General features: G+C 40.0%; 1 protein-coding gene and 1 long non-coding RNA gene across 5 annotated transcripts; one reads left to right on the top strand and one right to left on the bottom strand.

Moving 5' to 3' along the window:
- Positions 1–1,054: 1,054 nt before the first annotated feature.
- On the top strand, positions 1,055–21,226 carry LOC127636293 (prolactin-releasing peptide receptor-like). Of its 3 annotated transcripts, none has more exons than XM_052116747.1 (4): positions 1,055–1,307; positions 2,243–2,291; positions 15,975–16,424; positions 19,473–21,226. In XM_052116747.1, the coding sequence occupies exons 3-4, from the start codon at positions 16,003–16,005 to the stop codon at positions 20,107–20,109; spliced, it is 1,059 nt and encodes a 352-aa protein (XP_051972707.1). In that variant the 5' UTR covers positions 1,055–1,307; positions 2,243–2,291; positions 15,975–16,002; the 3' UTR covers positions 20,110–21,226. The 3 variants fall into 3 exon arrangements, with proteins under 3 accessions (XP_051972707.1, XP_051972705.1, XP_051972706.1); XM_052116745.1 differs by having other exon boundaries at positions 15,972–16,424; XM_052116746.1 differs by lacking the exons at positions 1,055–1,307; positions 2,243–2,291 and having other exon boundaries at positions 15,785–16,424.
- Positions 21,227–22,067: 841 nt separating this feature from the next.
- LOC127636849 (uncharacterized) lies at positions 22,068–25,817 on the bottom strand. 2 transcript variants are annotated; one of them, XR_007969643.1, is made up of 3 exons: positions 25,429–25,817; positions 24,677–25,332; positions 22,068–23,532 (listed from the first exon to the last, which is right to left on the bottom strand). It is a non-coding gene; the product is annotated as an uncharacterized LOC127636849 (long non-coding RNA). The 2 variants fall into 2 exon arrangements; XR_007969642.1 differs by having other exon boundaries at positions 22,068–25,332; positions 25,429–25,567; positions 25,697–25,815.
- Between the last annotated feature and the right edge of the window lie 682 nt (positions 25,818–26,499).

Below are 26,499 nucleotides of genomic sequence, written 5' to 3'. Positions count from 1 at the left end.
CAACCCTCAACAAATTGAGGCTCAAACATTACCAATAAAAATACCTTTTAAAGACAACAAACCACCTGAAAGTCATTGTATAATTCACATACCCAATCAACCTTTTTGTTTTTGACGAAGCACCTCAGTACTTGCAAAATCTCAGGGTCAGGATGAAGCTAGGCAAAAGAGCTTGGAAAAATAAACACTGTGCCACTAATTGCTGGTTTAATTTACATTTGGTGTTGTATAGCAGGTCATTATTATGCAGGTGTCTACTCGAATTGTGCTTGTTACACACTGACAGCCCAATAGAGCTGATTTCTGAAATGGTCCATACCAAATAATGTTTGATCTTTGTGCTTTTTGACTTCAGGCCATGCAAGTAATGGAGCTCATCATTCAAAACAAACAACTTATAGGTCAAATAAAATGTATTAAGGCTAAGTAGTTTGCCCTGTTATTATGACCTTTGGGCCTCCCATGTTGCAAATGCATTGTCCAATGTTTCCCTTTGTCTTTGATGATTCTGTTTGTGTCAAGGGTCAGGACCTAAAAGGATTTTGGAGCCTGATAGAGAATGTTTTATAGTTCCATGAAGACCGTATTATGCAACCTTCTGCAACCTTAAGCACTGATTAATAAAACTGTGTATAAATAATGAGATGTTACCACAAGCAATGTTTTGATCAATGTTATAATCTCTGAAGAATTATACAATTAAATTCCGTTCGCTGATTCCAATATGATGAAAGTTTATAGAGACTCACTTTAAAGCTTAAAAAAGGACACAGATTTGTAAAGTTTAAGGTAAAAGATGCACTGTTTGTCTATTCATCCATCCATCCATCAATCTAGCACAGATGGTGCAGGAGAGGTTAATGATGGTGCTTTAACCATATTGATCTCTATAGTGTTGAAGCAGCCTAGAGTTTCATGTGAAAGCCTTGAATATATGTAGACTGTATTTATCTGACTGCAGTCCAGAACGTATCGTCACACGACGTAAGATTATATACCGACAAATGCGTTACTGCCAACTGAGATGTAAAGCTGGGGATGCAAAACCAAGACGTTTAAGAGTTTTCTTCTTGACAGCGCTTTTTTTTTTAACGTGAACAAAAGGGTTTTCAACAGGTCTTCGTTCACTTGTCTGGTTCAGTAGATCATCAGGTGGGCTCTGGTGTGCACGAGCAAGCGGCTGACGGTGATAAAACACTGATACTGCAGCACGTTCAGTCGGAGCAGTAACCGGGGCGCAAGCGTGTCTGAGAAAAGGTGCATTCGAGCTTTTTGATTTCAGAAGCAGGAATATATCTTTATTTGAGGTAATGTAACTGTTTTTTTAAAAGGTTCACGAGTTTTGTTGGTGTTTTTGCTACTGCTAGAAATAAATTTAACATTTCCAAATGGTACTCCTAATGGCTGAAATACTATATAGTGTGCACATAGTGTTTAGAGGCTTGTGTTGTCACGCGTGAAGTTGTCTTAAGAGCTTTATCTCAAGGTTTTGATTCAAAAGTCAATTTACGCAAATGCTTATTATCTCCAGCAGTGGTTTTGTATGTTGGTTTCAAAGTCCTAGTTCAAAACTGTCTTAATTGAACATAACTTTTGTGAATTTTTCATCGAAACTAAATATAGATAGGTTATCCATATATTTTTGTAGCTGCGTTCACAAATGTGAACACAATAAAACCACTCTGGCATACATCATCCAAATGATTTAAACCGAAAGTTTAAACTTGTGTTTTTCATTTTTCATTAACATTAGGTTGGGGTCGTCACATTTTTTTAGACGTTGTATTTTAGAAATATGTATTTTAGGCGAAATCGTCAGGATTCGTACGACTTTTCTAAATTGGACTAATTCGTATAATGTCGTGCCAATGCACTCGTTTAAATTGTATCCGACTTTCATTACGGACAGTGACGTCGCTGAACATCGTTTACATCTAATACTTGATAATTACTTTCTTCTGTCACACAACAGCTTCCTGTTTACACACTTTACTGAATGGATATGTTTAGATAAGGGGTTTTGGTAAGGACATATTAATAAGCATGTTCCTAATGCTTTGTGTGCAGAACTTGCACATTTTATTATACATATAGGTCTATACATTGATTTTTATACTATTAATTACACGTTTGTCAAATAAATGGGTTGATTTTGATGTTTATTATATTTTCAATTTTTTGCTGTTTCATGAATTGTTCATGAAAAGCCTACTATTTCTAATAATATATCTTTTTTCCATAGGCAGTAACGGATGAAATGTTCAACTGTTTTTTGTAGCCAAAACTTCAAGGTATGTGTCTATACAGAAGATATATGACTTTAAAAAAATAAATAAAAAAAGCCTACCCTGAGAAATATTGACTGGAGTAAAAAGTGTGACTGTGTTACCCCTATAGTAATGCATGGAGATGATAGTGTGTGTACGTGTATGTTTAGCTATAAAGAATATAGCATATAGAAATGACCATTCTATTAAATATGATAAACTCTGTATTCTGCAGATGAAAAAGTAAAACATTCATCATAAAAACGAATTTTATTAATTCATACATGCGTAAGATTCATCAATGAAAACACTGTTTTTTTATGTTTACTTTTCATTATTGGAGTCTCACCTACATTATGGTTACAGGTTACCAAGGATTCAGTATATAATGTTGAGTTATTTTTCAGTTCCATTGTGTTTAATGGACTCTACAATGATGAAATTAAGATAACCTGTCTGACATACACTGACTGATGATCAATACAAAGCAATCTAATGATCATTATGAACATACACTGTCATTATAGTTTAGTACGTAGTTTGGGGTTGTTACTTAGGGGTTGTTACTGCCTGGAGGAGGATCCATTTATCTGCACATGCTGCTGTTGGCTTCAGAGGTTAATTAACACAGACAGTTGGAGAATGAGTTATTTATGGTGCTGTAGAATTCAGCCAGACTCTTCTCAATAAAGAAGATAATTATTCTGTCAAGAACTGATTCTGTTTCAGACCTTATAGATCTTTTATATATCATCTATAGAGCTTTTATTCACAAGGATGTATAGTCAAGAGACCTTTCATTTTATGCCACTATTAAGGGGTTATACTGGGAAAGATATTCCCAGAAGGATACATTAAAATGACATCCTCTATGCATGTGTAATGATTCTAAAGGTCTTTAGAGACGTCAATGAACTCATAATATTTTTAGTCAAAAAGGAAAAGTACATTCAGATATGTATTATAGAAGAACATGATGAATTTACATATTACATGAAATATTGCAGTTACTCAATTCAGTTGGTTTAAGATCAGAAATATAACTACAAAATATATTTTCCTCAAATAGGCATTGAGTATAAAACATATGCTTTAGTAGAGTTATGTTTGCTAGCAGCTGGGATGTGGGGAATTTATGATCTCAGCTACTTAAAATAATTACACAAAGCCCAAGTTTTCATTAATCAACCTTGCAATCTTTTTTTGGCCACATTTTTATCAGTATTTTTATTGATTAATTTCAGCACCTGTACTTATACATTTCAGTATGTTCTATTGAGGTGCACAATAAGGTACATATGGTGCAACTTCTTTAAACACATCTCAAAATGATTAATCTCCTTTTGTGTTACACAGAAGAAAGTCTTATGATTTTAATACAAAACAAGGCTGAGCTAACAATGACAGAATTTTCATTTTTGTGTGAAATATCCCCTTTATGTTTACATTTACATTTATGCATTTGGCAGACGCTTTTATCCAAAGCGACTTACAGTGCACTTATTACAAGGACAATCCCCCCGGAGCAACCTGGAGTTAAGTGCCTTTATCAAGGACACAATGGTGGTGGCTGTGGGGATCGAACCAGCGACTTTCTGATTAACAGTTATGTGCTTTAGCCCACTACGCCACCACCACCACTCCATGTTACATTATATATATACAGTGAGGAAAATAAGTATTTGAACACCCTGCTATTTTGCAAGTTCTCCCACTTGGAAATCATGGAGGGGTCTGAAATTGTCATCGTAGGTGCATGTCCACTGTGAGAGACATAATCTAAAAAAAAAAATCCAGAAATCACAATGTATGATTTTTTAACTATTTATTTGTATGATACAGCTGCAAATAAGTATTTGAACACCTGTCTATCAGCTAGAATTCTGACCCTCAAAGACCTGTTAGTCTGCCTTTAAAATGTCCACCTCCACTCCATTTATTATCCTAAATTAGATGCACCTGTTTGAGGTCATTAGGTGCATAAAGACACCTGTCCACCCCATACAATCAGTAAGAATCCAACTACTAACATGGCCAAGACCAAAGAGCTGTCCAAAGACACTAGAGACAAAATTGTACACCTCCACAAGGCTGGAAAGGGCTACAGGGAAATCGCCAAGCAGCTTGGTGAAAAAAGGTCCACTGTTGGAGCAATCATTAGAAAATGGAAGAAGCTAAACATGACTGTCAATCTCCCTCGGACTGGGGCTCCGTGCAAGATCTCACCTCGTGGGGTCTTAATGATCCTAAGAAAGGTGAAAAATCAGCCCAGAACTACACGGGAGGAGCTGGTCAATGACCTGAAAAGAGCTGGGACCACCGTTTCCAAGGTTACTGTTGGTAATACACTAAGACGTCACGGTTTGAAATCATGCATGGCACGGAAGGTTCCCCTGCTTAAACCAGCACATGTCAAGGCCCGTCTTAAGTTTGCCAATGACCATTTGGATGATCCAGAGGAGTCATGGGAGAAAGTCATGTGGTCAGATGAGACCAAAATATAACTTTTTGGTCATAATTCCACTAACCGTGTTTGGAGGAAGAAGAATGATGAGTACCATCCCAAGAACACCATCCCTACTGTGAAGCATGGGGGTGGTAGCATCATGCTTTGGGGGTGTTTTTCTGCACATGAGACAGGGCTGACTGCACTGTATTAAGGAGAGGATGACCGGGGCCATGTATTGCGAGATTTTGGGGAACAACCTCCTTCCATCAGTTAGAGAATTGAAGATGGGTCGAGGCTGGGTCTTCCAACATGACAATGACCGAAGCACACAGCCAGGATAACCAAGAAGTGGCTCTGTAAGAAGCATATCAAGGTTCTGGCGTGGCCTAGCCAGTCTCCAGACCTAAACCCAATAGAGAATCTTTGGAGGGAGCTCAAACTCCGTGTTTCTCAGCGACAGCCCAGAAACCTGACTGATCTAGAGAAGATCTGTGTGGAGGAGTGGGCCAAAATCCCTCCTGCAGTGTGTGCAAACCTGGTGAAAAACTAAAGGAAACATTTGACCTCTGTAATTGCAAACAAAGGCTACTGTACCAAATATTAACATTGATTTTCTCAGGTGTTCAAATACTTATTTGCAGCTGTATCATACAAATAAATAGTTAAAAAATCATACATTGTGATTTCTGGATTTTTTTTTTTAGATTATGTCTCTCACAGTGGGCATGCACCTACGATGACAATTTCAGACCACTCCATGATTTCTAAGTGGGAGAACTTGCAAAATAGCAGGGTGTTCAAATACTTATTTTCCTCACTGTATATATGAGCTGTCAATTGATTAACATTTTTAATCAAATTAAATACATGGTGTCCAGATTAATTATCGTGATTAATCACATTTAATCGCATATACAAATATTTGCTGAGAATGCCCCTCATATAACAATAATTCAATATATAAAGATTAAATTATACATAGTTATCTTTAAACATTTCAAAATTAATATATATAAATAAAAATATTCAAATAATTACAATGCATTACATTCTTGTAGCAGAAGAGTTAATCATTGATAAGATGATACAAAAAGCAGCTTTAGAATAAAATGTATTGTTTACTACCATATTATTGAACATAAGCCAATCATTGGCACACAGTTCACAACAATCCATTTCACAAGTGAAATTGTCAATCAGTTTGAGATTTGGTCGAGTGGCATTGCGATTAATTGCATTTATTTGTTTAACGCGTTATTTTTAATAAAATTAATCGCACTGAATTAACACGTTAAATCGACAGCCCTAATATATATATATATATATATATATATATATATATATATATATATATATATATATATATATATATGTGCTGACGAACTGCCTGGGAGCTCCTCCTCCCCTTCAATCAGTGGTGAACCAGGTGGAGCAAATCTTCCAGGCAATCTGGGCGTGCTAGTACCTGGCTCTGTTGTTGTCTTTAAACCGCAGTGGAAGGAGCATTGATAGCACCACAAAATGAAGGAAACTTTATCTTTGTTATCAAAGTGATTGTGCAAAACCAAGCCCTCCACAAAACTGTGAAGGACAGCCGGTAAGCGCCATATTGGCCATGTTTTGGCTAGATGGACTTAAGCAGTGCAGTGCTAATGATGCTCTGGGAACACAGACTCTTAACTTTTGTTGACTTTGATAGGTCTTTTTGCAGTGGTATTTGTTACTTCAAATGTTGCTTGGTTTTATCAAACAAGTGGGGTATAAAGGAAAAGTAAGAAAGCCAAATTCATTGTTTGACAAAGAATGTGTTTGAAATGGTTAAAAATAATTTAAACATTGTAGAAATCTTAATAAACCAAGTGGGGAAAAAAGGTATTTGGCCCCAGATACTTGGTTAAAAGATAAGATATATATACAGTTTGAAAAAACTGATTTGTTTGGAATAGCATATCTAGTTGTGTGGCTACAATGATACCTTATAATAATTCTTTACTAGGAAAATACGGCTTAAAACTAATGATTAGAAAGTAAATTGAATTTTTTACTACTAAAAATGTTTTGTATTGCATTTGGCTAAAATGTGAATTTGGCTAAAAATTTTCTGATTCTGATCATTTGATTCAAAATGATGGGTATTTATTTGGATAACATTTGTTTAAAAAGTGGAAACCTTGTAACTTATAATGGCTGTAATGTGGTTTAATGTGAATAGATTTGTTTATTTAATTTGGCTGTCAACTTAGATAATAACTTGTATTTGTCATCTCTCTTTTGAGGTTTTTCACCTGTTTACTGCGCACCAAAGGATGGTTAATAAAAGATAAGCAAACTGATCCCATGGCTGTTTATTGAGTGGAATCCAGTTAGGATCTTCATGTGGAGGGACTGTCCTTTTCAAGTGGGGAATTGCACAAGAAATAAGTCACAACTTGACAGTGAAAAACTGCCCTCAAGACTGGAGGAGGACTAGAAAAGTGAGACACGTGTCCATAGAGACAAATAAAGACTGCTCCCGCCCGGCTGTTGTGATTGAAATGGCTGATTCATTACTGATGGAGCAGCTAAAGACCACAAGGACATCAGCGAAGCGTCAGTTTTCCCGTTTGGCCAATAATGTGCTATGCATGCATACAATGATGTTAGAAGAGGAGCTCAGAGACATTTTTAAGAAGCTCACTGCAGAAGCTGACAAAGTCCTGGAAGCCAACAATGATGTAGAGGAGCAATGTATTGAAGAAAACTCTGATGCAGAGGAGTTGAGTGAGCAGCAAAAGAGGGACTTGGTCAAAACAGCCAATGAGTGTGAGAAGAAACTGCAAGAACTAAAGGACCTCATACAAAAGACATTGTGGTCCAATTTCGGGGAATATGAACTGACACAAGCAATTACAACAGCAGAGTCGCAAGTAGAAAACGTGGGTGCTGTGGACCCAAGTAAAAGCCCAGATGGATATCTCTTCATGATCGAGCAACTAGAGAAACTTGTGAAGGCTGCGAAGGAAGTGCATAGGTATTGGAAGTGCTGGGTCCCCCCAGCGGAGCAACAACAGTTCCAGAGTCGTATCAAAGGCCTTGAAACCATCCTGCCAAAACTCACAATAAGACAAGCAGAATTTATAGGGGCACACGTCAGAGAAGAAATCAGCAGATTAAGTATTACTTCAATCAGTCGTGTGACCACACAAGTAATTAAATTAAATTGCTGCCCTCCCAAAGTTTTCTGGTATCCGCCGAGAGTTTCACCGGTGGAAAAAAGATTGGGAAGCACTCCAGATGCAGGGAGAACCTACTGGATCCAAAGAGATTAAAAAGTTCCAACTTCTCGACAGTGTGGATGAGAAGACAATACGAGACCTCCGCCTTATAACTTACACAACTGCTGAGGAGGTTTTCCGGGTTTTGGAGAACCGCTTTGGAAATAAGACAACTATAGCCCTTGAGATAGTAGAAGAGCTCCAAAAACTCCAAGCAGTTAAAGGTAATCAGCCCAGGAGGATTGTTGAGCTCATCCAATCTGTAGAAAAAGCCCTGGTTGATCTGAATGAGCTTGGCAAGACTGGTGCTATAAAAAACCCTCTTGTAACAACCACAATAGAGAGTAAACTTCCTGATGGCCTGAAGAAGGAATGGCTTCTTCATGTAGCTGGCAAAGGTGATGAAGCTGAAGAAGACAAGCGTTTTGACTACCTCCTCAAGTTTCTTCAAGGTCAAGAAGCCATCTATGAGAAGTTGGACCAACTGAGGGAGGAGGAACCAAAACCAAAACCTGAACCTCGGCAAGCTCGAACCAGAACTTCCACCCAATTGAGCAACCAGGCTCAAGGATGTGTGGTCTGCGGAGACGGCAAGCATAAGAAGAGGCTATACTTCTGCCAAAAGTTTCGCGTGCTTAAACTGTCAGAGAAAAGAGATGCTGTCAGGAAGCTGGGAGCCTGTAAAAAATGCCTGGAGATTCACAATGAAGGTGACTGCTGTAAATCAGAGTTTCTGTGCAGAAGGCCAGACTGCAGAGAACAGCGTGCTGCAGAACACCATTATTATCTTTGCCCGAGAGCTGATACGTCCAAAGGGAATATCGTCCAGAGGTCCAACCACAACAGCAAAGTGGGAGGTGACACAAGAGAGCGTTACACCCAAGCCCAAGAAGAGTTTATGAAAAGTCTCTCACCTGAACTGGCAGGGAAGTGCCGCGATGCCTTTTGTAACTCTATAGCCAGAACCTCTCTTGTGTCTGACCAACCCAGTCTTCTAGCAGAAAATGGAATCGTGGAGTGGCCAGTTATCATGATGCTCTTAGAGGTCACGGCCAATGCAGGAGAAAAAGTTGGGACCTTGATCGACCTGGCATCGGATACAAATTACATAACTCATGATGCAGCTGATCGTTTGAACCTTAGAAGTGAAGCCATAACCCTTGTTGTCCACGGTGTGGGAGGAATGAAAGTTCAAGTTACCACAAAACGGTACCTCCTAAAGCTCCGGGTCCGCACAGAGCAAGGCAACTTCAGATCCCACCAAATCCTCTGCTATGGTTTGGACAGCATTGCAGATATCCATAAACATGTGTCAGCCAAAAAACTCCAAAAGTTCTTTCCAGATGTCCCCCAAAATGAACTTGTGAGACCAAGACAGATACAGCTCTTGATAAGCCATAAGGAAGGGCGATTGGTCCCACAGAAAATATGCAGCGTTGGGGACCTTGTACTATGGGATGGGCCATTGGGAAAGACAACTGCAGGGACACACCCTGGTCTGTTTGAAGAAGCTACAGTTACGGCACACCAGTCCAGAGCACATTTCGCCAGGTCAATGAGAACAGCAGCATTGATGTATGAGGAACAAATTTGCGACAAACCAACCATCAAGTCTTTTTGTTCTGCTATTACCACTCAGGATTTTGTTGAGTGGTGGAGATGGGATAGCACTGGAGCCCCCTGCACCCCAAAATGTGGGGGATGTCACTGCGGCAGTTGTCAACCTGGTGGTAAAGAAATTACTCTGGCTGAAGAAAGAGAGCTGGAAGTTGTAAAGGGTGGCCTGACTTATGTTGGTGCTGATGACCACAGTGATAGTCCGCACTGGCATGCAAGATACCCATGGCTCATGGACCCATCTACATTGCCAAACAACAGAAAAGCAGTGGAGGCAACCTTCCTCAGAACAGAGAGAGAGCTCGCCAAAGAACCGCAGTGGGAAAAAGCCTATGGTTCTCAAGTCCACGAAATGGTTAACCGCCGGGCTGCAAGAAAGCTGACCAAAGAGGATCTAACCAACTGGAATGGACCTGTCTGGTATATTAGTCATCTTATTGCACCCAACCCCCACTCTGTTACAACTCCGGTAAGACTTGTCTGGAACAGCAGTCAGAAGTACAAAGGCCAAAGTCTTAATGACTTTCTAATGAAAGGCCCCGACGTTCTCAACTCGATCCGAGCTGTCCTCCTCAAGTTCCGCCAAGGCTCCTTCGCCGCTCTAGGAGACGTCAGAAAAATTTACAATTCTGTGTGGCTCGAGGAGAGGGAAGTCCATCTACACCGGTTCTTGTGGCGTGATTCAGAGGGTGATGAGCTAGAACAGTACGCCGTAACTAGAGTGAATATCGGGGACAAGCCAGCAGGTTGCATAGCACAACTTGCCATGAGGGAGACAGCTAATCTGCCTCAATACAGCTAATCTGCCTCAATTCAGCCACCTCACTGATGAATGCCAAGTATTACATGAGCACTGCTATGTCGATGACATCTTGACATCTCACAACTGCCGTGAAAGACTCAAAGTCATCACAAAGAATGTGGAGCTTATTCTAAAAGCAGGAGGGTTTGCACTGAAGCCTTGGGTCTTCTCAGGTCAAGGTAAAGGAGAAAGAGAAAAGGCATCACCAAATAGTGTTGTCCTGCCGAACCAGCTTAAGGAGGAAGACAACAAGGCGCTCGGTCTCGGCTACATTGTGGATGAAGACATGTTGCATGTCATGGTGAGGGTCAACTTCTCCAGGCGAAAGAAAAAGATTTGAGCAAGACTTGCTGTTAGAAGCAGTACGAGCACAGACACCAGACCCGTTGACAAGACGTGAACTGTTGAGTCAAGTTGCTGGTTTATATGACCCAGTTGGCCTGACAACGCCATTAAAGCAAAAAGGGGCTATCTTAGTCCGAAGGGCATTCCAAGAGGCAAAACCAACATGCAGCATGGTCAAGGACACATGGGACCTTCCTCTGTCGGATGAGCTCCGCAAGGATGCAATTGGAATTTTTGATGAGTACGTCCAGCTAAACAAAGTAAGGTTCCCAAGAGCCCTTACTCCACCAGAGGCAACAACTGAACCAGTAGCTGTCACTTTTTCAGATGGTAGTGAAAGCTCCTACGGTGCTGTCCTCTACTTGCGATGGAATTGTAACAAACAATTAATAATTCGATTAGTGGAGTCAAAAGCAAAGCTGACACCTCTAGACCATAAGGGGGATGCGGTCAAAGCGGAACTTTGCGGTGCAGTTTTTGCAAGCCGCCTGAAAAAGTACTTTGAACAGCATACCCAGATCCAGATAAAAAGGTGGTACCATTTGTTAGACAGTCAGACTGTCCTTGGAGCTATCCAGCGTGAAAGCTATGGATTTCAGACTTTCTTCGCTAACTGAACTGGAGAGATCCAAGAAAGTACACAGCTACAGGACTGGTGGTGGATCCCTGGACCACTTAATATAGCCGACATTATCACTCGAGGAGCTGGGCCAAAGGAACTTGATGTCCATTCAGAGTGGCAGCAAGGGCCAGTTTTTACATCTTCCAGAGAGTGAATGGCCAATTATGTTGTCAAAAGATGTGTCCGTGACGGCTCGAGAAAACATTAACAATATGCAAAAGAAGTCATTCGTGGCAGTACTCACAAGAGCCCAAGCGAAAAGAAGTCTTCCAAGTCTTGTGGGACGACTTCCTGCTGGTGCAGTTGTCCGAAACTTGGTGGATGAAAGGCGCTTTAGTAGTCTAAAGTGTCTAATCAAGACTGTTGCTTTTATCTGGAGAGCCGGCAAAAAGTTTATATCTGCAATAAAGTCCATTGAGAACCCAAAGTGGGAGGCGATTCCTACAAAAGGAGTTATCACCGCCACAGAACGTCAAGAAGCAATAAGAGACATCTGTCTTGCTGCTCAAGAGGGGGTGACGTTCCCAGCTACCACTACGGACCGCTTGGTTGTGTATAGAGAGCCAGAATCCGGGTTATTAGTTTGCGGTGGGAGAATCCATGGCTTCAGGGAGGATAGCGCTGCAGTTCCCCTTCTGCCTTTCAATACATGGGTCTCTACTTTATTGACACGGGAGGCGCACGATGAGGGTCATGAAAGTGTGGCTGCAACCCTGCTGAAAATGAGGAGGAAGGCCTGGGTCATCCAAGGGAGGAAAATTGCTCAAAAGGTAGTGGAGAACTGCCTTTTCTGCAAAAAGTTAAGAGCAAGAAGGTGCGAACAAGTAATGGCTGACCTACCTCCTGAAAGAGCCACACCTGCAGCCCCGTTCGAGTTCACTACAGTCGACCTCTTCGGACCGTATTTTGTCAAGGATGACATCAAGAAGCGGGTCTCAATGAAAGTGTGGGGTGTCGTCTTCAGCTGTATGGCCAGTAGGGCAATTCATGCAGACTTGGTCAACACAATGTCGACAGAGAGCTTCTTGATGGCTTACCAACGCTTTACTGCAATAAGAGGGCACCCAAGAAGGATCTGGTCCGACCCGGGGACAAACTTTATCGGCGCCAAACCTGTTCTAAGAGAGCTGTACCAGTTCCTGGATGCTCAGAATAGAACTTCAATAGAAGAGATGTCAGCTCAAAAAGGTACCAAATGGGAGTGGACAATTCACCCTGCTGACTCAACTCACCGCAATGGGGCTGCTGAAGCCGCTGTCCGCATTCTCAAGAAGGCACTCCAGAGCCTGAAAACAACACTGACCTCAGCTACAGCGAGCTTCAGACAACACTACAACTTGCTGCAAACCTTGCCAACGAAGACGCCAGGGTGCAGAGCCATGAAGAAAGCGTGCAGTATGTGTCACCCAACACACTTCTCCTGGGCCGAGCCTCTCCAAGTGGTGAGGTCAGAACATTTGACTTTGCAAACTACCCTAACAAGAGACTCAGAGAGATGCAGAACCAGGTTAACAAGTTCTGGAAGTCTTGGAGCCAGCTTGCTGGCCCAAACTTATTTCTGAGAAGTAAATGGCACACTTTGCATCGAAATGTTGCTGTCGGAGATATTGTCTGGTTGTGCGACCAAAACGTAGTGAGGGGTCAATTCAAGCTAGGACGGGTGGTGAGCGTCAATCCAGATACTAAGGGCATTGTTCGAGACGTGAACGTCAAAGTGGTCCAAAGCTCCTGCCTTCCTGTCACTAAACCCGCACTAAACCAGCCATCAGCCAAAGTCCTGAAAGAAGCTACCCAAACCACGGTTCTGCACAAAGATGTTCGACGCCTGGTTGTCTTGCTACCGGTTGAGGACCAAACTCGGAGCTGACCAGCAGTAGGCAGGTGCTGATTTACGATCTTTCCATCGGTTCCCGTGGGAAAATCGAGTGGGAGGTGTGCTGACGAACTGCTTGGGAGCTCCTCCCCTTCAATCAGTGGTGAACCAGGTGGAGCAAATCTTCCAGGCAATCTGGGCGTGCTAGTACCTGGCTCTGTTGTTGTCTTTAAACCGCAGTGGAAGGAGCATTGATAGCACCACAAAATGAAGGAAACTTTATCTTTGTTATCAAAGTGATTGTGCAAAACCAAGCCCTCCACAAAACTGTGAAGGACAGCCGGTAAGCACCATATTGGCCATGTTTTGGCTAGATGGACTTAAGCAGTGCAGTGCTAATGATGCTCTGGGAACACAGACTCTTAACTTTTGTTGACTTTGATAGGTCTTTTTGCAGTGGTATTTGTTACTTCAAATGTTGCTTGGTTTTATCAAACAAGTGGGGTATAAAGGAAAAGTAAGAAAGCCAAATTCATTGTTTGACAAAGAATGTGTGTTTGAAATGGTTAAAAGTAATTTAAACATTGTAGAAATCTGAATAAACCAAGTGGGGAAAAAAGGTATTTGGCCCCAGATACTTGGTTAAAAGATAAGATATATATACATTTTGAAAAAACTGATTTGTTTGGAATAGCATATCTAGTTGTGTGGCTACAATGATACCTTATAATAATTCTTTACTAGGAAAATACGGCTTAAAACTAATGATTAGAAAGTAAATTGAATTTTTTACTACTAAAAATGTTTTGTATTGCATTTGGCTAAAATGTGAATTTGGCTAAAAATTTTCTGATTCTGATCATTTGATTCAAAATGATGGGTATTTATTTGGATAACATTTGTTTAAAAAGTGGAAACCTTGTAACTTATAATGGCTGTAATGTGGTTTAATGTGAATAGATTTGTTTATTTAATTTGGCTGTCAACTTAGATAATAATTTGTATTTGTCATCTCTCTTTTGAGGTTTTTCACCTGTTTACTGCGCACCAAAGGATGGTTAATAAAAGATAAGCAAACTGATCCCATGGCTGCTTATTGAGTGGAATCCAGTTAGGATCTTCATGTGGAGGGACTGCCCTTTTCATGTGGGGAATTGCACAAGAAATAAGTCACAACTTGACATATATATATATATATATATATATATATATAGCAATTACTCAAAATACGTGAATGTCGTTCATCATTTCTGTTTGTCTGACAGTAAAGGTGCATTAATGTTATAACAACGGAAGAAAACACCTATGACTAAAGCTCTGTTCTTTTTAAAAAACCTCTCTGCACATGCTGTTGTGTTTCTAAATGCTAAAATGCTGGTATTAGGTGAGTAAAAAGCTTTTATAAGCCAACATTCTGAAGTGTAGGTTGCTTTCAGACAGGGAGATGAAAACACTTCACATCAAAAGATGTCAGGGATTTAGATCCAGAATTTGGATCTAAATTTTAAAAACAAAAGGAAAAAAGAAAAAGAAAAAAGAGAGCAATTGAATTTATAACTTGGTCCCAGTGTGCTTGCAGCACATTTTAAAGCAGCCTAATTGAAATGTATCATGGTTAAATGCTGATTTACTGATGGTATAAATTAACAAGAAAATAGCCCCAGATAGAGCACTACATGGCCAAAAGTATGTGGACATCACAGGTTTGGCTATTTCAGCTACAGATGCATAAAATCAAGCATATAGCCATGCAATATACTTGTACAAACATTTTAAGTAAAATGGGGCAAATCAAAGAGCTCAGTGACATTCAGTGTGGAACTGCCATAGGCTGCCAGCTGTAAAAATTCAAGTGACTCTAGTGTGAAAGAACTTGACAGTGTCTGAATGGGAGCAAATCCCCACAGCCATGTTCCAACATCTATTTAAAAGCCTTCCCAGAAAAGTACAAGCTGTCTTAGTTGCAAAGGAAGGATCAACATCATAATGGGACTTTTCCACTGCACGGTACATCTCAACTCGACTCTGGCCGCTTTTTAGGGGTTTTTCACAGTGAATAGTACCTGGTACTTTTTTAGTACCACCTCGGTCGAGGTTCCAAGCGAGCCGAGCCTAAGTGTGACGTCAAAACCCTGGGATCACTGATTGGTCAGAGAGAATCGTCACTACCAGCGTCACTGGATTTTCGACATGGGACCCGCTAGTTTTAAAGTTAGCTACAGCGATAGCAGTATAATTTGTTTACCGTTACTTTCGAATTGTAAAAAGAAATGGCTGTGTGAGGTGTAAATAAACGAGGTGCAGACGTTCCTCTCATTAGCGACAAACGAAACGGAAAAGTCTTTCAGGAAGTGTCTCAGCTTTTGGCCGCACACGGCTACCACCGGACCTACCAACCGTGTAGGGAAAAGTTTTAAAAAAAAATTTAAGTGACTACAGAACCATCAAGGAAAAGTGGAAGTGGTTCGACCAGATGGATGCCACCGGCGAGCAATGGGAGGGAGATTGCCCTTAACTCTATACTCTGCTTGAAAGCTTCACTTTATTTATTTGACCAGCTACTTGAAGCTTGCTTCTAGAACAACTAGGCCAATTTAACTGTTACACTTGTGTAAAATCTCCTTGCAACAACTGTTTTATGCAGCGCAATGAGCTAGTAGCTAACAGCAACTAGTTTTTATTTTGGGGAGGTGGGGGGTGATATACTCCTTTGATGCCCATGGTTTTGATGACATTTGCCTCTGTAGTATACACATCCAAAGAAGCAGCCACTCTAGTGATGATCATTGTGTTTAACTCCAGCAGGGGGAGACAGCAGAGTTTTGACTGAGGTATGGAGGGCTCTGCTTGGACGGTTGCAGAAGAGCCCACTGGTGCCTACGAGGTGACTGTTGCCCAGAACACCACGGCTCCTCACAACTACCCGTTTGCAGACGTCGCCCTGCTGCAGACCTTCAAACCCCTCATCATCCCATGTTACGTTCTTGTTGTGCTGGTGGGCGTCTTTGGCAACTATCTTCTGATCTATGTCATCTGTCGCACCAAGAAGATGCACAACGTCACCAACTTCTTCATCGGCAACCTGGCCTTCTCAGACATGTTGATGTGTGTGACCTGTGTGCCGTTCACTCTGGCCTATGCCTTCAGCCCTCACGGGTGGACTTTTGGACGCTTTATGTGCTACCTGGTGTTCATGATCCAACCCGTCACAGTATATGTCTCAGTTTTCACCCTCACGGCTATTGCTGTTGACAGGTGAGCACATCAGCCTGACCCTCCTAATGATCTCTCTAATGGATCAGCAGATACTATGCCTTTACATGGCACAGATAATAAAGCCAATTGTATTTAAAGTAGGTCAGGTCACTTGAGATGAAAAGACCTTTAGAAGCGCCTGTGAAAGTGCTTTTGAAAGTCTGTTTTGTGCGAGAAGCATCTATTTTATTTTGGAGGACTTTGGGATCATTAGAGGACTGGCAGGGAAAGTGAGGATACCAGTTAGAGAAGAGGGTCATTATCGGCACAATTTCCTATCACTGCTTTGGTGACAGTTGACAAAAGCACACTGATTCATGCTTTTTTTAAAGGAATATACCAGGTTCAGTACAAGTAAAGCTTAATCGTCAGCATTTGTGGCATAATGTTAATTACCTCAAAAAATTATTTAGCCTCATCCTTCCTTTTCTCAGATCGAGGCTACAGTGTGGTACTTACAAAGGAAGTAAATGGGGCCGATGTTTGGAGGCTTTAAAAGGCAGATGTGTGAAGCTTACAATTTTATAAAAGCAGTTTAATTAATTATTGTTAAAAGTTGTGTATTATTTGAAGCTGTAAAGTTGTTTAAATAATTTTGTTCATGGTTGTTTAAGGATTTACATCACTACATTGTCATTGCAAAAAGGTCGTAAAATTGGATAAAGCCTAACTTTACACAGAAAGGATTAGCAAGCGATTTTCTAACACTAAATCATGTTAACATGCATATTGTTTAAATCTTGTGGCTATACTTTTGAAACAGTGAGTACTGTTTATGAATTGGCCCCATTCACTTCAATTGTTAAGTGCCTCACTGTAACATTGTATTTTGCTATATATTCCTTTAATCTGAATGAATCTCGCAAAATCTGTCATGAGCATCTCCGGGTCATATTTCTTGACCAAAGCAAAAACATTACAAAATTGTGTAATTAATGTGACTGTTTTCAAAAAGTTTTCCTGAACACTCCCAGAAAATATGTTATTTAAATATATAATTGATTGTAGTAATTGTTGGGAATTGGTTGTTTTTATGCTGATTTATATGTAAAAAATATATATTTTTGTATTAATTAAAGTAATGAGAATCACCATTGAGATTAAAAGGAAAACTCAACAGTTTAAGATACATTACAGTTATAATGAGATTTTAAGTGGAAAATGTGCTTAATTGCCATAAATGTAACGCCAAATGAAAAATGTTTTTCATTTGATTTTGGTGGGAAATGTGACCTGGTTATGTTTTTCGTGAGGTTCACCCATCTGCGAATGTTTGAACACCAGAAATCAAAAAGAAACATGAAGCCCCAGTGGATTTTGCAAGCTTTGGTTTAGGCTACGTTGCATGAGATTGTGTAGACTGCTGATGATTAGCTCAGAATATTTTTAAAATCCAAAGAGAATATTTTTGCGCATGTACAGTGAGGAAAATAAGTATTTGAACACCCTGCTATTTTGCAAGTTCTCCCACTTAGAAATCATGGAGGGGTCTGAAATTGTCATCGTAGGTGCATGTCCACTGTGAGAGACATAATCTAAAAAACAAATCCAGAAATCACAATGTATGATTTTTTAACTATTTATTTGTATGATACAGCTGCAAATAAGTATTTGAACACCTGAGAAAATCAATGTTAATATTTGGTACAGTAGCCTTTGTTTGCAATTAAACGTTTCCTGTAGTTTTTCACCAGGTTTGCACACACTGCAGGAGGGATTTTGGCCCACTCCTCCACACAGATCTTCTCTAGATCAGTAAGGTTTCTGGGCTGTCGCTGAGAAACACGGAGTTTGAGCTCCCTCCAAAGATTCTCTATTGGGTTTAGGTCTGGAGACTGGCTAGGCCACGTCAGAACCTTGATATGCTTCTTACAGAGCCACTCCTTGGTTATCCTGGCTGTGTGCTTCGGGTCATTGTCATGTTGGAAGACCCAGCCTCGACCCATCTTCAATGCTCTAACTGAGGGAAGGAGGTTGTTCCCCAAAATCTCGCAATACATGGCCCCGGTCATCCTCTCCTTAATACAGTGCAGTCAGCCCTGTCCCATGTGCAGAAAAACACCCCCAAAGCATGATGCTACCACCCCCATGCTTCACAGTAGGGATGGTGTTCTTGGGATGGTACTCATCATTCTTCTTCCTCCAAACACGGTTAGTGGAATTATGACCAAAAGGTCTCATCTGACCACATGACTTTCTCCCATGACTCCTCTGGATCATCCAGATGGTCATTGGCAAACTTAAGACGGGCCTTGACATGTGCTGGTTTAAGCAGGGGAACCTTCCGTGCCATGCATGATTTCAAACCGTGACGTCTTAGTGTATTACCAACAGTAACCTTGGAAACGGTGGTCCCAGCTCTTTTCAGGTCATTGACCAGCTCCTCCCGTGTAGTTCTGGGCTGATTTTTCACCTTTCTTAGGATCATTGAGACCCTACGAGGTGAGATCTTGCACGGAGCCCCAGTCCGAGGGAGATTGACAGTCATGTTTAGCTTCTTCCATTTTCTAATGATTGCTCCAACAGTGGACCTTTTTTCACCAAGCTGCTTGGCGATTTCCCTGTAGCCCTTTCCAGCCTTGTGGAGGTGTACAATTTTGTCTCTAGTGTCTTTGGACAGCTCTTTGGTCTTGGCCATGTTAGTAGTTGGATTCTTACTGATCGTATGGGGTGGACAGGTGTCTTTATGCAGCTAACGACCTCAAACAGGTGCATCTAATTTAGGATAATAAATGGAGTGGAGGTGGACATTTTAAAGGCAGACTAACAGGTCTTTGAGGGTCAGAATTCTAGCTGATAGACAGGTGTTCAAATACTTATTTGCAGCTGTATCATACAAATAAATAGTTTAAGAATCATACATTGTGATTTCTGGATTTTTTTTTTTAGATTATGTCTCTCACAGTGGACATGCACCTACGATGACAATTTCAGACCCCTCCATGATTTCTAAGTGGGAGAACTTGCAAAATAGCAGGGTGTTCAAATACTTATTTTCCTCACTGTAACTATAACAAAGACAAAATCTTCCTTTGGGTGTTTCTACAGGTACTACGCCACAGTTCACCCATTGAAGAAGCGGATCTCAATGGCGGCTTGCGCCTATGTGCTGTCTGGAATCTGGCTTCTTTCATGCATACTTGTAGCTCCCGCCGTGGTCCACACCTATCATGTAGAGTTCAGAGAGGAGGGTTTGACAATATGCGAGGAGTTTTGGTTGGGTCAGGAGACCCAACGACTGGTCTACGCATACAGTACACTCTTACTCACCTACATCCTGCCTTTATCCGCGGTCTGCGTCTCTTACCTTTGCATCTCCGTCAAACTACGCAACTGCATTGCCCCTGGGCACCGCACACGAGACCAAGCCGAGGCCCAACGTGCACGCAAACGCAAGATCTTCAGGCTGGTTGCTCTAGTTGTGGCAGCGTTTGGAGTCTGCTGGCTGCCCATCCATGTTTTTAACGTGCTACGCGACATCGATATCCGGCTAATCAACAAGCGCCACTTTCTGTTGATTCAGTTGTTGTGTCATCTGTGCGCAATGAGTTCGTCTTGCTGCAACCCGTTCCTGTATGCGTGGCTACACGATCGTTTCCGCGCAGAGTTGCGCAAGATGTTCACGTGCCATCGGCGCATCGGGATACCGGCCAACCACTGTGTGACAGCGAGCGTGGTACTGTGACCATCTCTGCGGGCAGAGAAAACAGATGAAGTGCAATGTATTATCTATAAATGGACCGTAAAATCCTGTAAATGTAAGTGTAATGTAAACTGTAAATGTCTGGATTGAAACTAACACAATGTATCGGAACACTTTTTTCACACTTAATTCGTACTCAAGTTCGATTCCACCCCTCTTTTCCCTTTCATACCAACCGAATGGACGGATCTCTATTGTCAAAACAGACTCAAGTTTGTATGAAAAGCTCCAGTGTGAAAGCACATTTAATGTGTTTGAGTGGCACTCATTAGGACTGCAAATGCATTTGTCATGTATTGACAAATTATTCATTGTTACAAACTTGCACATTGCAATTGATTCTAGCCTTTACATTGCGCTAAAAGAAGTTCTCCAAGTTTGCAATGAATTGTTGGTTAAAACGACCACATTCGACAAGATTTAAATCAATATTAATTGATATTAACAGCCCATTTTACTTTCATAATGTGCCGCTTTCTGATAGAGACAGAATATTCAATCAGAAAATAATACAAGGACTTTAGGACTTTAACATTTCATTCACTGGAAATTTAATTGGATCATGAAAAACAAAAAATGAATAGACCAGCACAGATGGCCGTGAGTGCTATATGACTAGCGTCTAGCAATTTTGATGAAAGATCATGAAGACTAACATATTTTTCTTTTGAATAACATGCACTAATGCATCTTTCGCAATACGACCAGGAACATGTATCGTAGAAGTGAACAGTCAATTTTGACTTCATGCCATTAGCGTGTTGAGTGAGTCCTTTTGCCATTTGCTTTTCCATTAGCAAATTCCTGTTTTTATTTTTCTGTCTCAAAAAGGCCTTTTCACAAACATGAATCATCTAAGAGGATTTCTGTGATCATTCAATGAAGTTAAACAATATAAATGTGCAAGGCAACAAATTAACTCTCTTGTGATAAAGATGTCAAAGTCTGCCTCATTGTTGAGAGAATATGGTTACACAAGCAAGTCGGACGTAAGAAAATAAAACAATGGGAACTTTGCCGATTCATTGAAGAGAAAGCTATGTCTAATCAGAGAGCAGGATTCTGTAACATGCTCTTTTACTGCATGCTACTCATTTAAATAAAGAGCTGCTAATGCTAATGCAGTGTTTCATAACATTTGTTGTTGTCTAATTTGCATTACATAAAAAGATTAATATGAATATATTATATGTTACTACTATAAAGTAGGTATAAAGCAAAAACAACGACATTGAATTTGTCAGTGATCTAGTCATATTTAGGTTTTGTTCGAAACCCCTAACACTTAAGGGGTTTAGAAAAAAAACCCTTGTGGATCCAAAAGTCATTTCTTGGCCAAAAGTAGTATCTGGGACCTTTAAAAAGATAAGGGAAGTGGAATTTTGTTTTAGAAAACATATATATTCGTGATCAGTAGGTCATGCTGAAGATTTTGATACCTCACTCAACCTTGTACAACCTTTTGACCCCAACCCTATATATGCAGAACTTTCCTGTGGCCACTAGGGGTCTTCAGCAGATATTGGTTTTGGTACCAATAGTCATATCCGATAATAGGACCAATTAGGAGGAGCCAGGGATTTGGGGTTGGTCTTATGAACCCAAAAGTTGTTTCCACCAACTCTATTTATTAACATTGTACCCAATCCAGTAATGGATTATATAGTCATATATAGAGTGTGACTAGTTGAAGAGATTTACGATTTCGGCAGGCAGTTAAAATTATAATAAAACTCCATAGATGTATATTGAAAGACAGACCCAATCCATATCTATGGGCCAGAAAATCATATTCTTCAGAAAAATTTAAAAATCTAGTCTTAATATTAGAAACTGCTCTCACTTGAATTGTAATAGTGATGCCTGCCTCATCAAGCACCACTAATAACAACCAACATATCTTATAAAAATAAGAAACGTAATCTGAATAAGCACTCAGATCTTTTAATTATCATGACAGCCTTTCTATTGCATTGTCAGGGTCATATAACTGAGGAACATTTTTATTTGTCTGTTTTTACAGCCTCAAGCAAACGAAGAATGAAATCAGTGCGTACTAATAATGCTATCACAGACACAATGGCAGCAGGAACAGCTGTGACTTGGCAATATTAAAATCAAGGTCTCCCTGAAATGAACTCTCCTGGAATGATACATTCAAAAGGACAATGCACAAGGGAAAATACATTTGCTTTGTATATGAAAACAGATTTTAGAATTTGGAGGCTGCAGTTATCCAAAGTCATTTGAGTGAAAATTACACAACACTGACAAAGTAATATGAAGCTTTAGGCTCCAGTGAGGAAATAATTTACTTTCTGACAAAAGGCACTATTCAAAATATTCAATTCTGTCATCATTTGCTCAACCTCAAAAGGTGAATATTTAAAGGACATCCTCGCTGCTTCTTTCCACAATGAAAATGAATGGAGACTGGAGCTGTCAAAAAAGTACCATAATAGTGGCCTATTCAATTGCTTTGTGTGACAAATAGCTCAGTGATAAAGCTATCATAAGGCTTCAAAATACTTCTTGCTCATGAATCACATAGACTACTTTAATAATCATTTGATGGTCCTTTTTGTCATTTTAAAGCTTTACAGCTCTAGTTCCCATCAACTTTCATTATATGGAAAACAGCGGCCAGGATACTATTAAAAAATGCTCCACGAAATTGTGTTCCACGAAAGAAAGTCATATGGGTGTAAATGGCGAGAACTATCATTTTTGTGTGAACCTTCCCACTACAACATCATTATGTTTGTTTTTGTTACACCAGGAATGATGAATCTTAATGTAAATAATGCGACTTTAGTTCAAAGTGTGAACCCGTTCCGCCTCTTTCAGCTCTTTCTGAGCTTTTAAATACATTTTGATCTCAACCTGAGATTTAATATACAATTCCATTTCACGGTCCGATATTTCCTCATCTCCAGTCACTTCCAAATGAGGAGTGTCCACTCGCGGCTGTTTGCGACTCTTCACGCAGAGAAGTAAAAACAAGTGCCTTTTACTGCAATTGATAGCTCACAATCTGAGGTCTCTCTATTCGTGGGGTACTCTGCTTGGGATATGTAACTTCTGACTCAGGTGCCTTTGTGGAAGGTGAATCGGGGTGGTTTGAATCTGTTGGGTGTTTTCCAAATGGGTCATTCTCATTGTTTCCCACTTGTGTTTCTGGGAGTTCATCTTTTAGTTGTTCTTCATAGTTTCGAATGGCTCTCATGAGCAATGCCCTGCCGTTCTTTAGGATGTCATCCACTTGCGTGGCCACCGTGTTTGGCTCAACTTTTCGCCCTCTCAGCCATGGCAGCTCTTGACCCAGTTTACACAAGTTTTTTCATGTATCCGCTTCTGGATAGTCTCTTTGGTTTTACGACATGACTGTTCAGGTGCTTTCCCAATCTGGCAGAATGCACAAAAAGAGTATTTAATGCGGGCCTAAAAACACATAAATTAAATACTGCATCAAAGCCACTCAGCATGTGTTTGTTGGCTATGCACGAGAATGAACACATAATTTAAAGCGTAAAGGTGGCAATAGCAGGTTAAATAGATGCAAGTAGGAAGCCCAGTCACTATTCAGTATGCAAATATTACAAGGACATACATAACTGTTGGTCATTCTGCTTTCATGTCATGTTGGAAATATCTTAATAATGAGATAACTCGCAGATTCTACTATGAGTGATTCATGTCCTTGAACGACCACGTCTCTATGGCAACACTTATGAAGGCAAATGGATCCATGAGCGGCTTTGTGACTTTTTTATTTCCATCGTGGCCGAAACCCTTCATCTGGTGAATATATATAGGCCAAAAAAAGATTGATTTGGTGAATATTTACAAATAGAGCATTGTAAAGGAACCAAGACTCAGTTGCCATCACTGTTTATGGACTAATATATGATAATTAATGCAAAGAAAAAAAGACCTGGTGGTCCCATCACAAAGCGTTCCAAGAGTCTCTGTTCCACTGTGCTGAAATTAACTTCCAACCTCCACACGATCAGCTACTACCATCTCAAAATTCAAGAACCAGCTGGAAACAGCTGTTCAGCAAGCACTTGACCAATCCACACTAATTGCACTTACTGTACACAAAAAATATATACTTCTATCTCTTTTTTCTGCACTAGCACCTATACTACTGCTGCCACCTTGAGAACTTGGCAGTGTAGACTTTGTTGAACTTTTTATGGCAAATTGCTTGATAAGTTCCTCATTTGGAAGTCACTTTGGATAAAAGTGTATGCTAAATGACTAAATGTAGAAAAACTCTGCTCTTGATTTAGACTTTACATTTTAAATAACACACATTTTTGTACAAGCTGCACATTTCTGCTTTTAAATCCTTTGGAATGCCTTGCCCCTTAAAGTACATTACTGTAAAAGCAATCTTGCTTGTTTCCACAAAATGAGGTATCATGTGTGGTAATTGACCATGTGACCGATGTGGTCGTCGATAGAGCTCAACTAGTTTTCAATCCAGGACATTTTTAAAGTGATAGTTCACCTAAAAATACAAATTCTCTCATCATTTACTCACCCTCATGCCATCCCAGATGTGTCTGACTTTCTTTCTTCTGCAGAACAAAAGCAAATATTTTTAGGAGAATATTTCAGCTCTTTAAGTGAATGGTGACTAAAACTTTGAAGCTCCAAAAGGCACATAAAGGCAGCAGAAAAGTAATCTATACGAATCCAGTGGTTTAATCCATGTATTCTGAAGCAATCTAATCGATTTTGGGTGAGAACAGACCTAAATATAACTCCTTTTCCATGACATCTTGACAATGCAGTCTCTAGGCACAATCATGATTTTAACCTCGATTATACTTCCTTGTGCTTGACACATGCGCAGAGCGCTAGATGGTACTAGGAAGTGTAATCAAGCTTGAAATAAATGCCAAGGAGACAGCTGCTGTCAAGATTTATTGTAAAAAAAGTACATATATTTAGAAAACCAATATATTTATTTAAACCAATTCACTGGAGTCTTATGGATTACTTGTATGCTGCCAATATGTGCTTTTTGGAGCTTCAAAGTTGTGGTCACCGTTCACTTGCACTGCATGGACCTAGCTGAGATATTCTTCTTAAAATCTTTGTGTTCTGCAGAAGTGTTGAGCAGGATACCTCCGACTTTGAGTTGACTGGACATACCTGCAATCAGATTCCTGCACGTTTTCTTGGTTGTCAAAGCTGAACAGAGTGAAATAAACAGATATCAACCTAAACGTTTCCAAACAGGGGGCAAACTATCAATTTAAAAAAGTGTAATGTCCAGTGCTGGGTTACCTCTGCTCTGGGTCTCATCGCTCAATGTGGTGGTCAGATGTCCCTCTTCGACCACAGACTCACAGTCTTACACACCCATTGCCTATGAGAATACAGATCATCCTCCACGAACAACCCTCCGAATAATTTTTCAGCATCCCTATAAACCCCGTTCAGACAATAATCTATCATCAGACCCTTACAACTCAATATGATGCCGGTGAATACTAAGACGAGAAGTGTAAGTGGTGTCTAACAAAACAAGCGAAGACAAAAATTAGACACAAACCTTTCTATATTTAGATTTTACGTATTCAGCAGAGACTGAATACAGAGACTGAAAAATGCCTCATTTTTATTTTAGGCAAAAGGCTGAAGACTGGTTATCTCATCTCAACTTGCAACATGTGTACGTGTTTTAAAAAAAAATAGGGCGCGCTTAATGATGACGTCATTAGTCCGGGTCGATACAAAAGCATAAAAGTTCCTAATAACTGCTGAACCCATATTTTACAGCATTTAAAAAGGGAATTGTGCTAAATTTTGCCCTCGAATAAGCTAAAAGTTATTGAAATTGTACAGGCATGTTTTCTTTTTGTAGTATTGTATACTTCCCACTAGCAGACTTAATTTTAAAATGTATTTACTGTACTGTACTATTATATTTGACTATCGGTCAGTATTAATTTTTTTGAAGTAAAAGTTAATATGTTAAAAAACAATAAATCCTCTTAATACAAGAAATAGTTAATATCAAACAAAAGCATGTCCTTCTGTAAATTTGATGAACTTACTGTTAGAACAAAAGTACCATTTTTCATTAGTCTGTAATATTTTTAGTCATGGAATCAACTTTAACACAATACAATGGGGTCCAAGGACAATGAGTGGACAGTTCGACTTCTCCCTCGTTATATATACTTCATATATTTCCTTAAAATACACTTGGGCCTACTTTAGTGAACAGGCTAACATAAACGTACTATACTAAAATGTAAATTAATTGCCCTAAATCATGATATTAATGGTCGCAGACACCCCATTATTACAGTATCTAACTCAGTACTTTTCAAAAAATCATCATAAGGATCA

This window comes from Xyrauchen texanus, chromosome 44 (assembly GCF_025860055.1).
Source record: "Xyrauchen texanus isolate HMW12.3.18 chromosome 44, RBS_HiC_50CHRs, whole genome shotgun sequence".
NCBI classification, from domain to species: Eukaryota; Metazoa; Chordata; class Actinopteri; order Cypriniformes; family Catostomidae; genus Xyrauchen; species Xyrauchen texanus.
The sequence above is the reverse complement of the archived record's forward strand: the minus strand, read 5'-3'. Positions and strand labels throughout refer to the sequence as shown.

Coding starts and splice junctions, on each gene's coding strand:
- LOC127636293 (XM_052116747.1), top strand. CDS start 16,003: ATGGAGGGCTCTGCTTGGACGGTTGCAGAAGAGCCCACTGGTGCCTAC. Junction 16,425..19,472: donor ACGGCTATTGCTGTTGACAG/GTGAGCACATCA, acceptor GTGTTTCTACAG/GTACTACGCCACAGTTCACC.